Source organism: Tyto alba, unplaced genomic scaffold (genome assembly GCF_018691265.1).
Source record: "Tyto alba isolate M040663 unplaced genomic scaffold, T.alba_DEE_v4.0 Super-Scaffold_11, whole genome shotgun sequence".
Lineage (NCBI taxonomy): Eukaryota > Metazoa > Chordata > Aves > Strigiformes > Tytonidae > Tyto > Tyto alba.
In genome coordinates, this window is record NW_024881273.1 from 9,403,302 (window position 1) to 9,419,826 (window position 16,525).

General features: G+C 45.1%; 1 protein-coding gene across 1 annotated transcript in view; it reads right to left on the reverse strand.

Annotated features, from left to right (window-relative positions):
* PAPPA (pappalysin 1) overlaps window positions 1–16,525 on the reverse strand; it is a 184,107-nt gene that overhangs the window by 57,684 nt on the left and 109,898 nt on the right. The window contains exons 11-12 of the mRNA XM_033012026.2: window positions 1,139–1,252; window positions 595–730 (exon numbers count right to left, since the gene is read on the reverse strand). Of these exons, the coding sequence (XP_032867917.2) occupies window positions 595–730; window positions 1,139–1,252 (250 nt within the window). The remainder of the gene's footprint in view (window positions 1–594; window positions 731–1,138; window positions 1,253–16,525) is intronic.

The window sequence follows — 16,525 nt, forward strand, 5'->3', positions numbered from 1 at the left end:
TCCCAAGATAGACACAAAAATGGTCTACCCTGGCACTTCAACACAACTAAGAGGCCCACAGCCTCTGCCAGGCGTATCTGCTTGAGGCCATGCAAGCAGCTTGCACAGGCCATGGTGTTAGACCTTTATCAAACCTGAACTACTTTCCATGAAAACTTTTATTAAATAGCTGTGGAATAAGATGTCTATTAAATAGCTGTGGAAACCTCCCTGCAAGCAGTTCTAGAGATGCCACCAACCACACCTTGCGAAGCAGAAGCATTTGTTGCACTAGCTGGTGCGGGTCTCTCACTCCCCCCATGTCTCTCCGGGGAGGTGCTGTGCGTGAAGCATTGAAATAGTGCTTATTTTAATGACTAAATAGGAACTAATCAATTCTGAACACATAGTGAACAGGTAGGGAGAAATGCCTGCATAAAATCATGCATCATTTTTAACAAACTCTAGTGAAACTCAGGTCTTGGAGCATTAAGCAAGCACTTTTTTTTGTCTGGTCCTGGAAAAACTGAGCAGGAGTATGGGTCAGTTTGTGAATGGGGGTACCAACAGATTAAGCAAGCAATAAAGAGGGAGTTTAATAAAATACAGTCTTACCAAGATCATGGCTTTGCTCTTTGGTGTCAAACAGCTGCACACCAATGGTCTCCTGCTTCTGATCCAGGTAATAGGTCCCATCAGTGACCAAGTGAACTAGGACTGCCGCAGCTACCATAGGCTGGGAAAAATAAGCCTGGGGAAACAAAAGCCGCACAAAGGTTGAGGTGGAGAACTGTGGTGGGCTTTAAAAAACCCCAAGAGTCAGTCCAGGTCTTTTAAAATAACAATTCCCATCCCAGGTCACACAGAAGTCTTCTCTTCCAAACTCTCCTACACAAACTAGACAAACTTGAGTCAAACATCCCTGCAGCTGGAGACTGTAACTGCTCAGAAATTCAGTAGCCTTGTCACAGGAGGAGACCTCACTACTGACTCTCTAGACAGCGCTCAGAGGCTTTGGTTTGCTATTTTGCACTAAACATACTTAGAAGAAAGGAGCAGCTTGCCCCTGGGAGGGCTGTCCCATGATGGTTTGCCTGTTGGAGAAACTTTGTACAAGCAGGCAAAAAGCAGACTTCTGAATGGCAAGTGCATATCCTACCTTCAGCCAGAAAACGGTCTGTGTCATGTGGGAGTACTGGAAGTTGGCCGTGCAGGGATACCAGGCATACTGAGAGATGCCATCGTTCAAGTCAATCACCTTAGTTCGACACATCTGTGGGAGAAAAAAGAAACACCAAAACAGATGTATATAACAGTAAGGAAGGATTATGACTGTTTAAAGTGGGGGAAAAAAGTCCACATACACTGCTAGAATAAAATAATACACAACAATGACATTTCTAAATACCATAAGATTATTCAAAATTTAAGTTTTCAGGCCTTCCACCTCAATAAGAAAAACTGAAACATGAAAAGGAGTTAAAGACTCCCAGCAGCTGGATGGCAGCCAACATTTCCTCTTAATTTGGTATGAGGTCTTTACAGCATTCAGAACAACTCTGCTCCCACCCAAATGGATTGCGACTCTTCCTACTGGAGTCAAAGTGACGATCACTTCTCAATGTACCAACTCACAGCACAGACAGTCTGCAGATGCTCTCCACAGTAGTCAAGCAATGCCCTATTTAAACCTGCATGTTACTGTAACCCCAGGGAAGCCACAGATGGCCATGTAAACTTGGAAGCAAGTGTAGCCAGGGAAGTCCTGTCTCCACAAGCCAATTTAAGCAAACTAGTTTCTTGTTTTGTTAACCAGTTTCTTCAAGTGGAATCACCTTCTTCCTACACCTACAGCACTTTATATGGCAGGCAGCAGTGAGATTATAAGCAAACTGCTCTTTTCAGAAAAGAACAAGTAGATGAATCCCAAGTGCCAGCATGGATGAACAGCTCAAAGAAGAAAATACAAGAATCCAAGTACCAGAGAGCCTTGCAGTACCATCAGCATGTAAGATATGAAAATGAAGCTGCAAGAAATGGTAGGATTTACCCTGAAACCACACTGCTCAGTGAAGCTGCTTCAAAAAAGAAACATGCATGACCATAGCCTTCACTCCCCCAACATGAGAAAGGAAATGTGCCCTGTGCAAGAGGCTACAAGCGCATCAGAAGGACACTTCCAGCCAAGGCTCTTGGAGCATCTGAAGGGTGCCTGCTAAGGTTCACAACACTTTGGTGAAGTCAGTGACTGTCACTACCAGAGGCATGAGGATAGCGGGAATTCCTTGTGGTCCCACACTATGGTGGCAAAGGAGCTACAGACGTAACTTGAGAGGCCAAACCACCTCCGGCAGTTGTGCTAGCCATGAGAGAGCCTAGGGTTGATCACCCAGACCACCTGTGCTAGGTGCTAACTGGAGCTATGTACTCTTGGGGACAGTATTAGATTTCTTTCCAAGACCAGAGCCTGAACTGAGCAATCAGGTGGTGATGTGCTGTCAGTAAAGTTGTTCCCATAAGCAATTTCCCTGATTATTAAAACAAAAAGAAAACCCTGAAGTGAAACAAGAGAATTAACAGAGATGCTTTTAACCATTCAAAATCCTATGCCCACTCAGTAACTCCGCATGGAACTGCCCACTTGGTCTTGGCAGGCAAAGTCTGGGCAAAGCCTGGGATGCCTGGGAATGAGAAACCAGATTGGCTAAAAGTGAGGTAATCACCTCTATAATCTGAGTCCCTCAAGATCCAGCACAGAGGAATCTATGGGCAAAACATAAATCAGCTTTAATGGGCTGGAAGAAGATTTTTAGTTTATTTATTTTTTAAAACAACTGGGACCAAGCTTCATTGAGGCTAGCCAGTGGATAGTGTTACATTTTACAGCAGAGCAAGGCTTTACATAAACTATCTTTGGCATTTGAAATCCAGGCCAGCAATTCGACATGTACCATTTCGCAATTCTCCCTCCTTGCATTTTCAGCAGCCTGTCTCTTGTTGGGAGCATGGTTTTTATTTTAATACCTCTCCAGCTAGGGAATTTATCTTACCCACATCTGCAATTTATATGGTCAGAGAGCTCTTTGACATGAACAAAGGTCTCACTACTTTTATACGATTTTGTTCTTATTCTTATATCTCCTCCTGCTCTATTGGTCCAAAAAGGTGGTTCAAAGAAACAAAAGTACTGACATTTGGTGCATTTTAAGTGCCACTTAACGGACGAGTGAAAACCTGTATTAAGAAATCACCCAGACCTTCACCAAAAGTTTGAATCAAACCCAAAATAAACCCCTGCTGAGGTGGGTTGGAAATCTCTGATAGCTTTTAAATGCCTTGTTTGATTTGTGTGCGTGTGTGACCTCTAGCATTTTCTGCTTCTGCCTGAGAATATTAGCAAAAATCATAACATTGCATAAAGAGCCTGTGTTTGAGACACGTGCAACTGAGGTGTGCAGACTCAGTAGACTGGTGGGGGTTGAACAGGTTAGATAAGCTTCCTCCTGCTGAGGCTGATCCATCGCTACTCAGACAAGTGTTTCAAAGTGGTACTGGGGTAAAAAGTTCTTTTAGGAGAAGACTATAATTGAGAAGTGTGGGAAAAGTCTAACAGACATGGCATTAGGAGTGGCTACAAGAGCCTCTTTGACGCTACCTGCTATCTAGTATACTTAGCTAATGGCAAAAAAGTTATTTAAGGTTTTGTAATAACAATCTGATTGGATAAACAGTCCCTATCACCTACAGACTTCACCATCTCAATAGGCTCTAACACACATACTAAATACATCCCCTTTTCAATTCTACCCAGTTACTGAGTGTCACACCACAGCTGCAAAGCCTGGGAACCATTTGCTGGAAAAGTCTTTCACACCTCTGCTTTTAAGGCATCCCTAGAAGATGGCAGCAGTGGGAAGGCACTTATTACTGCAGTACCACCACTTTTAAGTTACAAGTTCCAATGGCTTGGAAGACAGAGCATCATCTCTCCTCACAGCTACAAATTCATAGGAATTCATGCTTATGAGAAATAAATTATTTCCTAACACCCTCCAGTTTGCTACAGTGATGCAAAACAGCAGCTAAAGCACCTGACAGCTGTGGAGGGAAGAAGGGATAGATGTACTTTTCATTTCAGGGTGTTACCAAACACTAAAGTATTTGCTTTGAAGAATGACGGCATCACACAGGACTCAAAACTCCGCTCACTGGGGCTTATCCAGGTTCACAGACCCACATAGCAACTGGGGTCCACAGGAGCTTAGTGTCTGCTCCAAAGTATTCGGGGACTATTTGTGTCTGCTTACTGGAAGCCCATGTCATACCCCTCCCTAGGAAGCTGCTTTCAATTAAAAGAGCTGATGTCTGTTCCTCTTGGAGGTTCTAATCCAGCTTGTCTCCCACCCACACATTTTGTGCACAAACATCGAGAGACAGAATGAACAAGGCCAGAGAGCACTGTGGGATCTTCCCACAAGAGGGAATGCCTGGAGGATTCCCTTTGACTGATTTATACAAGCTCTTGTCAATCACAGGGACAACATGTTCTTCAAACCGCCTCTCCTGTTTTCCTTCTCTTACTCAAGGGGACCGAGGAATGTGTCAGCAGAAAGGGAAAAGTGATATATCAGGAGTGCTTAGTTCATTGCCACATCTAAAATGCATTTACTATTGCAATCAACTCCATTTCCTCATAACGTTTTCCTTCAAGGTAATATGGGAAAATTTGCCGAAGAGCAGATTTTGGAAGGCACCCCTGTGAATGATTCCCAGCCTTCCCATGACTTCAGGCAACGTTAAATTGTGTTGATGGGCTCCTGTTGCAGACAAACTACAGGTTAAGGATCTGGACATGTGGACTGGGCACTGGACTAGGTCTCAGCCTGACTGTGCCCAGTGTGTGGCCCCATTACAACCCTCTGGGCAGCACTTGGCTTCTCCAGGCCTGAGGCCCCCACCTGTAAGACTAGGATGCTATTCCCCCATGTCACACGGGTATCTTGAGGGTAAAAGCCATTAGGCACAAAAAGGTGCTCAGATGTTACAAAAAGAAGGAACAAACAAGCACATACACGTGTGAAGGATATACCTCCTCATAGGAGTGGGTTAAATACAAACAGATGCCATCCCACTCTGTCCTTCCCATCGAGCAAGCACAGCCAGGCACCACAGGCTTTGCATACACTGGCGGTTCTCGTCTCTCACATTGTAACATCAAAATAATTCTAAATGCAGACAGGCAAAGCTGCTATTTAAACTAGGATGCTGCCCTACTCAGCTCTGGCATATGGCTGACGCCGTGGTTGGAGTGGACGTGCCTGTCTGCATGCCCACGGGCGGCGGTAAGCAGAGCAGACCTCCAGTGCGCTGATCTGTCTGCTCCCCAGAGCCCATCTGTTGTCCCGTGGTGGGGCTTCCTCCAGCCCATGTCTTCAAGCTAAGTAAGGCTGTGAAGGGTCATAGCGAGCACTTGTCCATCCGGCAGCAGGGAGCAACCTCCTCCCGAGGGAGAAGAGTGGAAGCGGTCACCATGCCCCATCCCACCTTTCTCCTGGGGACTGTGCTGCTGCCACCCCTGCACCGAGGCAGATGGGGCTGTGGGTTTCTGGGACAAAACGGGTTATACCCTGTCCCGTTTGCAAAACAGCAACCAGAGAACAGGCAGGAACAGGATCTATTGGTAAAACCCACAGTACCATCTATTTGTGGAGCAGACAACAACCCGAGTGAGGTTGTACAAGTGCACAGAAAAACTCACGGACTGGTACGAAGCCCATGGAGGCACAAACAGGACATATTCTGTTGTTTGAAGATCCAGCTAAAGAACAGATTTCAACCATAATACTGAAACCTAATTAATCTATGATTTTTAGCCAACTGCTCTGCAGAATGTTATTTATATTTAACTCAACACATGCCAGAGAATCCCAACCACGACATAAGCAGCATTTTAACACATCCCTTACAGATGAAAACTAACTTTCTCCATTGCCAGACATGGGGGCAGGCAGTCACCCAGACCTTTTATTCTTAAATATGTTATTGTTCTTGCAGACCTAAGGTTAATCTTATCCAAGGATGAGAAACTATGATGCAGTTGCTAAATATCAGAAAGGTTCCTGCTTGTTTATTGCCCAATATTATAAGGCAGCTTGACTGCCACATGGACACCACCCAGTTTGCCGACTGCAGCACAGACCTCCAATCTGTTCTGAAAGCTGTTGCACTGCTCTTCTCATTTAGGCTGCGAATTGGGTTGGAGTTACAGAAAAATGAAATTGCCCACATTAGTGAGCACTGAACCGTTAAAAAGGCCACCATTTGGGTTCCAACAAACACCTCTAAAATCAGCCAATTTCTATGATCATTTCAAACCTCAGGAGCTCACAGAGCTCAGACAGAAACTGTACACACAGGCTTACTCAAGGGACATCAGAAATTTTGCTCTGGGTTTTCTTCTAGGTTCTGGTCAGAAATGCTTTGGACTAGTCTCTGGATTTGTCCTGTCAGAATATTTGAGTCAACAGTTGTCTGCCCAACTACCGACGTCAGCACTGGGTCATTTCATGTTGGCCTCTAAGACTTAAGGAAAGCACTTGAAGTTATTTTTTCCAAACTGGTACATATATTAAATTTTTATGTGCACTAACAATGAGTTTAAAATACCCTGTTTTTGTAAAAAAAGTAAAATAAAAGCCCCAAACCAAATCCGAGATTCAGCAGCACAGATTATAAGCATAAAATGATGAGAGAAAGCCGTGTCCTCCCTCTTTCAATAGCCCCCTTACCTTCTAGTCTGCTGCTTCTGTCTCAGCAGCAACTTTCCCTTACCTCTGATGCTCATGAACTGCAGCTTCTATTCCAAACCCCTCCTTGTCCTCTGTGTCTGATAACACAATTTTACTAAGTGTCATGCTCTTTGTCTGCTTTTCCCTGTTTTCACCGGGGTACTTAAAGGTCTGATGGCAAAAGATGAAAAACTGCAGCATGCCCTGCTCCAGGACAAAGGCATGCAGGCAGGTGATCAACAGAAAACCTTTATCAACTGGAAGCTGATAAAACTCCTGGGGTAACACACTGATGCTATATTACTCCCAGATTCAGTTGGCTCACAAGTAAGAGGAAATCTCATCTGTCAGTTTTACCCGCGTAATGAAGAACAGGATTTGGCTGTGGGACTGGGAAGCAGATTACGTCTCCTGCAGGATGAAGTAAAGCCCCATTGCCAGTTGCTGTGTCCAGTCTCAGCACAGCCACTTCCCATTTGAATCTGGAGCAGCCGATGGTGTCTGGACTTTGCAGACTTAGTATTCAATTAGCATGTTACTACAGCTTTCCGAGCACAGAGCCCCAGTTTTCAGCCAAAGGTTTGGGTGGATTTTTTAGTAATTGGAATGTGACCTTTATGTGCACGAAAACACCACAGCTGATATGACATGACATCAATAGTTCGTTTGCAATGTGACATGATGATAAATTCCTCTACTTTACAATAAAATTGGTAGTGTTCTTTTCCAAAGGGAAATTCCCTTGGGTAGAGTTTTAGATGTAACACAGGACTGTGATTCAGAAATGAGTAGGAGATGCAAGGGCTATTTTGTTTTGTCATACCAGTAGGTTTAGTTTCAGGAAAACAAATAGGAGCTACAGGGATTTCCATTAGACGATGGCCCAGATTGCATGTGTATTCAATGTGTGTTATAAACTTTAGCTTTCTCAAAAAATGCAGTTATTTCACCTCCAAAGAGTCTGTATGAACAATATATTCCAATTTTTAAATCACGCAGACCTGCATTCTTTGAGCTTTCCTTTGTATTTCTGTTATCTCCAGATTCAAAGCAAACTTCATTTAAAACCGGTGAGTTCAAATCAAAATCACATAAAACCATAAACTTCACATGGTATACCTGAAAAAACTGTAAAGCAGTTCTGACTGGCCCTATCCCAAACCCACATCGGTTTTGACATCCAGCCAGGTGTAATCAAAATATCTAGGATGCTAGCTGGACCTGTGGAAAAAAACAATATGGAGTTTTGATTTTACAACAAAACCCCAACCAGATGATTTCTGCATGGCTCAAAGGATCACCCCAAAGACACCAGTTGAGCCAGGGCCAGAAACTACAGAAAAAGAGAAAGAAAAAGAAGAAATAATGGTGCTAATGGGAGTTTCATAATCATCTCAACTTTTACACAAGTCCATGTGTAAACACCAGCATTTGGAGCTCATGAGTGCAATTTGTACTTGCCCCTGCTTCTTTTGCAATTCAGTAATGCACACTGAAAGGATGCGAAAGCAAGCGATAGCTCCAGGTATACATCAACGCAGAATACAGTCTCACATGAAGCACACAAAGGTCTAACTGAGCAACTTGCCATGTGCTCCTGTTTATTCATATCAGACTTTTGCTGTTTCTTCAACACAGCAGTAGGACATAAAGATGCTGCTCTCAAACAACAGCATCTTCCACCCCAGCACTGCTGGATCTCACCTAGAAGGTGTAATTCTTAGAACTAGCCCTGAATTGCATTCTGCTATTATGTTCAAGAGAAACAGCAGCCAAATGCAGACAGACAGCATAAAGAAACAGCGCCCAAACAAGACCTTGTACCTTCAGTTTTGCAAACATCAGGCTCATTAAAGCTAAAAGACATTTTCAATCTGCAGCTAAAGCTCCTGTCTACAACTTCCACATTGCTGCTCACAAAAGTGTGAGGGCATTATAGAGTGATAAGTGTTTTAACAGACTGTATATCCATCCACTGGAGAGTGAGGTTAAACAAATACAGTAGCCAGAACATTATTGTTGGCTGCACACTCGGGTTCCAGAACTGCCTGTCTCTAACTTCAACCAGCTAGGTCCACTACAGCAAAGTTTGCATATAACTGCAGGCCAAGGCTGGCCATGGGGGTGCTGCAGAAAAGGAAAACAATCCCATCCCATAAGCTTTTACCATTGATGAGCAGATCAAAGGTTGGGGGTTTTGTTGTTGATGTTTGGTTGTATTTTTGTTTCTTTTTTTTTTTTTTTTTTTCATTTGGGAGCAGCTGGCATCAGAAAATCACCCTGTCAAAGGCAGAATGCGTGCCACACTTTAGGAGGATCTTATATATATTTTTATTATCATATTAGTGGATCCAACTCACTGGATTCATTGTAATTTTGCTGGTTTGGCACTCCTGCAAGGCCAAGCAGGATTGGGCTTGTGATAATCCACTTGGTAATGTCCCTTCCTTCCTTCCCAAAACTGGTCTTATAAATTTGCTTGGATGAAGAAAGTGAACAGCTAGAGAAAGCCCAAAACCAACAACAAATCTCTAAAGAACTTCAGCTCAGTGAGGAGTTCTTCATCACAAAAACACACTGTCTGAGCTTGACAGACGCCTGGAAGCACTTGGGCAACATTTCTGATAGGAAGAGAGACAAGTAAGAAAAAAAAAAATTAAGCCACATCTTTTTCAGGTATCAAGGAAGAAAAAACCACAACGCTTTCATTTCCAGTGCACACAGGGCACAGGAGCAGCTTCCAAGAGATGGGAGACAACGCAGGTGCTACCACAAGCTCTCAGGATTGCTCACTAAGCTTCGCCTGCGGCCGAAGCAAACAGCCGTGCAGTGGTTAATGTCAGCTCTGACCACATGATCACATTCAGGAAAGGTCAAAAGAGTGATTTTTCATTTAAAAACATCTGTGTGTTTAAAGAACAAAACTTTCTCATGTGCAGAAAACCAGGGGTTTCCAGCGCTTTTATTTCCAGAGTTAAAGTCATTCTTTTCAGCTTTGTTTAGGGTTATGGACCATGTAAACATGCTGTGTAAACCACACGCAACCCTCATCACACAGCGTTTCCACATGCAAGGATAATTGGGGGTGCACATCTCTCTCTCTCTGGCTCCTTTTCCCTCTCCAAGCTGCTCGGCTTCCCACACAGCACTCCCAGCGAGCCAGCCAGACACCCAGTTGTTGTCCTTCCCTATATGAAGATGTACACATGCCTCTAATCCTAAGGGTATAAGTCTGCTCTGGGCTGTCAACAGGCCTTAATTGGATACATCCAGGGAGATGATACATTGGGAAGAGGCCCTGAACTTAATAGCGAGAGGGAAGGCTGCGGCGGGGCTCCCAGGGAGTGCGGCGGGGGGGCACGGAGGAGAGCTACCAAGGGCTGTCCCGGGGAGCTGCCTGCAGTTACACCTCAGCAGGCAGAGCCCTTCGGTTCCCCATCCAACTCCTCGGCTCTGCATTGGCGTGCGTTGATTAAGATTAAACCCTGTGACTTGGTTTTTGTTAATACCTGAAGGCACAGCTTGTGGTATGCAAATCAGAAGATTCCCCCTTGCTTCTCCAGGCTTTTCCCACTGAAACTGCAAAGTAACGGAACGGCCACCGTGCAAATTCCTCTGAATGGGTTGGACCGTCCAGGGAGAGAGCGTGGAGCAGCAGCCAGCTGCCTTCTCCAGCCCGTGCACATCTCCACCCAAGCAAAGGTTTGGCTGTAGGTGTCTGGGGAAGCCTGCTGCTTCCCTCTAACCTCAGAACAGCCCTGGTTGCTCTGATAAACCTGAAACTCCAACAAATTAAGCCAAAAGACCACTTGGAGCATTTCATCCTTGATGTCCCAGGCAAGCAGGGGAGTTCACAGAAGCTCCCAGCTGCTCCCAAAAGAAGTTACGTGGGGGGATTAAAGTACAATCATCATCTGTGAGAGGAAGCTCACAGCTCCTTCAGCCTCAGTGCCTCCCAGGAGTAGGCTCTGGGAGGACAGACTGGGAGCACAGGGGATGGAGGAACCCAGAGCTGCCACAGCTTGGCCTTTCACACCAGAAACAACCGTTGGGAAACAGTTAAAATTCCACACAGCGAGGCTTTCCTTTTCCAGCAGGTAAGGGTCACAGTGTAAACACAGCGCGGTGCACCAGGAACAGATCTGCCCTTCTAGAAGGGCAGATTTTTCAAAGATATTTGGATGGAGAAAGGTGGAAAGAAGGTCATCTCTACCCCGTGCTTCAGCTTCTCCTCTTTGAAAAGAGACTTGCCTTCGCTGAGAGCGGCGATGCAAGGGTTAATTACCAAAAAATGAGAAAATAAGATCTGCTGTCCTAAATGCTAAGCATAAAGATTTTGGCCCAATGACCAAAATGGCTAAGCAGAAGTTCTCCTGAAATGAGGGCTTCTCCCGGTGAGTAGGTACATGCACAGCCAGCTAAGGGCACCGATCATGCAAATGACCATTTCCTGCCATTCGTTACAGTTTGCAGCCAGACCCGGAGGCTACGGTGGAAACCCAGACCCCAGGGAGGCTCCTGCTGATAGCAGGGGGAGCTGGGCCCACTTACCAGATGGGTGAATCATGTCTTCTTATCAGATTCACCACTGAAATGACCTCAGAGGAAACAGTGGTCCCCCAACTTAACAGGCAGTATTTCCAAAAACGAGCACAGATTTGGGGCTCCTCAACAGTTACGGCCCCAACTAAGGCAGCACGATTCAGGAGAGATTTAGAGCAGCTCAAGAGTTTATCCATGTGGTCCCCAGTTTCTTTTTAAAGGAGATACTTATTTGCAAGTGGGGACAGAGGGATTGACACATGAGACCTTCAGGACAGTGCTGGGCAAGCACCATCCTCCAAAACCCATGCCTTTTAGAGACATCTCAAGATGAACATCCTAAAATTAATTGGCATTCGAAATACGAGGTCTCTTATGACAATGTGGGCTAAAATGCCTACAGTACTCCAAACAAGTAGTGCAGACAATCCTTCATTTAAAAGAAAAAATAAATTCTCTGCTCCTGGCATGAGAAAGTTTACTTTCAGCTTAAAGAAATGATCGTGTGGTTTTGGGGATGGCATTCCGTTCTGCTGAAGAATAGCACCCTGCCTGCCTGTATATCTGTGGCTTTGTAGCTACATTACAATCCTGGAGAGCTCTGTTTACATATTTTACATGTTTTCTTGTGCAGAACATGAAACCAAATTACATAGTAAAGGCCATTATGGCTTCGCTCTTGCACCCTTTTCCATCCTCTCCTTCCAATCACTTGTTTTAATTCTATCCAAAATAATCAGCTGGGTATTTTTAACTGCCCTTGATTGACTGGCAGTGCTTCAGGCAGGTTTATTTGCTGTTGCACAGGGAAATCATGCAAAAGCTGGTGAAGCTACATGCCAGGGGGGTAGGGAGAAGACGGCCGGGGCGGGGGTAGGATGAGAAATGCTGAGAACCCTTCATGCATGAACAAAGCAGACGTGTCGATGCATTTATGCAAAATCATTCTGCTCTGAATGGAGAGGGACCCAAGACAAACAATCCGGATGGGATGCAGGAGAGCTATCCCACGCTTACGGCTGGACATGCTCTGCATCTAAAGGCTTGTGAGAAGCAACAGCAGACAGAGAGACTGGCAGGTTGAGGGGCAAGGGCTGAGGAGGGGGGTCTCCTTTCAGAAGAGTGCATGCTAACGAGCACCGCCGCTGTCGTGGGGTCCAGCTTTCCAGCTCGCTGATGCCAGGGGGGTCCAGGCTGTTTTCTATTACCACGTGTAATCTGGGTGGGTGGCTGGGTGTACAGCAGATACGATCATATAATGGTAAGCTACTTCCTAAAGAAGCACATAATCCTTATAATTATCCAAGACTATTCCTTTCTTGCCTTTCTTCTCGCCTCTAGCAACAACAAATGGCATGGAATTCTGCTCTCATTTCATTAGTGGTAAATGTCTCCTGGTCCAAGGAAGATGGGACCAATTTCCGGTACCTGAGGATTTTTGGTTTGACCTTCATCTCTGAAAAGGTCAGACTGAACCTCTCTGAGAGTACTGATGGCTGCTTTGCTCTCTGCATCATCCTTTGTTTCTTTTATCTATTTTCTCTACAGTACACAAAGGGAACACAGTGTACCAGCCCCTGGTACTCACTGTTCTGTTTCCCTTAGATGACTTGCATATGTGCTCTTGAAAAATTATTCTAAAAACTAAGGGGGGAGGGGAGTGGAAAGAAAAAAGTATCCCTTGAGTGTTTGGCAAAATTGCTTGGAATCTCCTCTGACATCTCATTGTGTTCTCTCTGTCCTCCCCTTACACAAATGAGCCAGAGGCTACGACATCAGCCATGGGGTCTGCTGGTTTACTACTGCCAGGAGCAGAGGAGCACTGGAAGACGTGGGGATGGAGGGGTGAGAGGGAGGGAATCACTGTCTGTCCTAGCAGGAAGCAGGCAGGCAGGTGATGGGCAACATCCCCTTTTCTCCAGCCAGGTCTGGATTGACTTTAGGGGTAACGCTCTTTCTCAGCCATCTCTCTGCAACTCAGTCGTTTTCAAGCCAGCCTACCTAGAAATCCCATTTCTCCTTTCATTTTTCTTCAGAGACTGAGCTCATTCCTGAGCAGGAGCCATGGCACTGATGTTAGCACACATCTCTGTAGTATCCACTCTTTGTATGAACCACCTCCTACAACGAGGCAAAGCAGCGATGCAAACGTGCAAATAAGGACCACTGGAGTTCCTCTGGCAGAAAGGTTGCAAAATCCAGCTTTCCCAGCAAGACAGGTGGCATCCTAGCCCTTAAAGCAAGGAGTTGGTGGGACTGTTTTCCAGTTCTTTTGTACTGGGAATGAACAGCCGCCAAACTGTGCTAGGATAAAGATTGATTAATTCACAAACAGGGTGATGTGAGGTGGCTGACGGAGCTAAAATGCAGATTTAATGACCGCAAACCCCTTCCAGGTCTCTGCTTCCAGACAGTGACTCTCAGCAGGTTCTGAACAGTTTTCTTTTTATCCAAGACAGCAACATTTCTCTTTCAAGACATCCTGAACTTCCTAGTCCTGAGGAGGTCTAGGCTCAATGATGCCCAGTGGCTGCAACATCTCTGATGGATATTGAGGTTTAATCCTCAAACAGTAGCTTTACCTTTCTGTGCTCTGTTTTCCACCTCTATTAAATGGAACAGAAACCAAGCAGTGTGGCTGTGATATGGCTTAATTAATCCCTGTGCATTGAAAAAATACGAAAAATATCATCACTTAAGCCAAGGAAGGAGCAATTCCAGCCCAAATTTGCCTGATGGTCAGGGCCAGGCTCATGATGCAACTCTCCAGCCTTCAGGCAAAAGACCAAATTGGCTGGTCTGTAGTATCGGGGGGAAAGCTGAAATAAAGACGAAGTTTTGGAACCCCTTGAACTAACTTTAGACTTGGAGACTCTGTAACCTAAGCTGAAGCCTTTTGGTGGATTAGCCTGTACTGGAAATGAACTCAGATGCGTACAGCAAACCTACATTCCTCTTGCGACAGCCTGTGCACAGTGTCCAGTTCATCTTTTTCCAGAACTGGTCTCTGATCACTCGTGGTTCCTCCATTAATGGTTTTTCTTAGTGGGATTCTGCCCTCATCCTCCCGAGATTAGCAGTTCAAAGCCTGGCTCGTCTATAAATAACAAAGACATTTGCAAAGCAAATCATCTTATTAAAAATGGGGATTTTTTTATCCCTCCAACCACAACAAAACTCTTACCGTTGAAGAGCAACAGGACTTGGCTGTGAATTGGGAAGTTCAAAAAGGGCCACTTGCAGAGCCGACAGACAGACACCCTCCCTCTTCTCAGCAAGATCACCCCAAAGGAAAGGAATGGCTTCTCCATTAATAGTTGCAGGTTTCCTCTCTTCCCACTCCTGTTCAAGATTACTCTATTTGTTGGCTTTGCTGTATCTTTGGGGAATTATCTTCAGTGTTATATTTATTAGACAGAATAAAACTGCATGGCAGAGAACTTCATCATCTTTCTCTTCAATTTTCTTACAGTATTTTCTTACCACTCTTGGAACCCTTGCTCTACCATGTTATTTCTTCTAGTTTCCAGAATATTTTTGTGCTCCTGTCTTCTCCTTTTGTGGGCAGTTTCAGACATATTGCAATTCTAGACATCTTTCTGCTGCTTATGGAAGAATAGGTTTGTTGCAGAGAGCCTGGATGAGTGCAATTGTGGGAATTGTAACAGGGGCAGGAGGGGGCCTCTATTTGTGGGAAAGATGTAATAAGAATCCTCTTCCACAACTTCTTACTCCATAGCAGCCCCTGTGGAGTACCCAGAGGAGAACGGGGTGTATTCATCAGTCCCGGAACGAAAACAAATCCCAGGATCTGCCTGTGCCCAGCAGCCTCGGGAAAGAGTCCCCTTTCGGTTAACTGTGCCTGAGCTGTGTGGCTTTTTCCATACAGCAGAAAATCAAGCTTAAACAATGGCATAGGGAAAAAAAAAAATAATTTTTATATAAATATATATTTATATGGTTAATTGGGCTAAACAACTTCTGCACAACTGGGAGGAAATGCAATGAAAGACATAGCTACTGGGGGACTGGCCCTCTAAATCACCAGTGCATGTACCAACTTCCAAGTCTTGAGCACACATTGCTGTGACAGGAATAGCAAAGTCAGCAATAAGCCACCTAAAGATCCATTAGTCCCTTCTTATAATTCCCTGTTATAAAGGCCCAAAGAGAAACTTCAGACAAATCAGTTCTCCAAAAACAGGAGTGCCACCAGCAAGATGGAAGGAGAAATGGCATCTTCAGCCTCCTGTGGTTGATCTGCACCCGCTTACCCCTGCTCCTCTCACCCAAGCCATGGAGCAGTCCTCCTGAAACAGGCCTGTCAGAGGCTTCCTCCAAAGACACGTCTATATAGAAAAGACACTTTATCAAAATACGCAAATCCTTCCTGCTCAGTGCAACCTATTGTAGAAAGAGAGACCAGCATACAAGCTAATGCAGTCACCCAGAGTAAACTGTGGCAAACCAAAATTGGTGTGCAAGGAGAGCATGGAGATTGAGCTGACTAAGGCCATTGCAAGACCCTGTTTTTCACAGGACAGCCAACTTTTTACAGTGACCTAATCCACACTGCATGTTCCTACTTAACACTCCTCACTGATGCAACTTCATCAGTGATGGCAGAATGGGGATTGGCTGGGTAGGCCACGAGTTGGCTTTTTAAACTGATGTCTTGTCAAGCCCAGGTGTGCTTAACTTGGTGTCAGGAGGCTATGTCCTACCCCCTCCTGCTGGCAAGGAGGAGGTTGACCCTAGCTGGGTACAAACCAGTCAGGGAAATAAGTCCCTGGGGACTTCCAGTACGGAAGAAATTGCAGCTATTCACAAAACAGATCAGCCGAAGAACCCTTTGTCTGTCAGTTTATGCCTACTGGATCTCTCCTTCAGCTAGTATAAATCTGCCTGGTGCTAGTGCCTTTTCTGTAGTTTTTGCCAGCATACACCAGCTGATGACTTAATGCTAGCATCAATAATCTTTAGCAAAGAAAGGCCCCGAGAAATAAACAGTGCTGTAGAAAACCCCATACAACCAGTACATCAACACCGATAATATTTCACACACAGTGGATGGCAAGGAGAGGCTGTTTACAAACCCACATCAAGAATGGTAGGGAAAAGAGCAGCCCAGGACTGTGCAAAGCCCTTATTGCTGAATTCCTCCTGCAGTCAGCAACAGGTACTGAGCAACGTCTGCTTCAAGAGCTGTGGAGGAC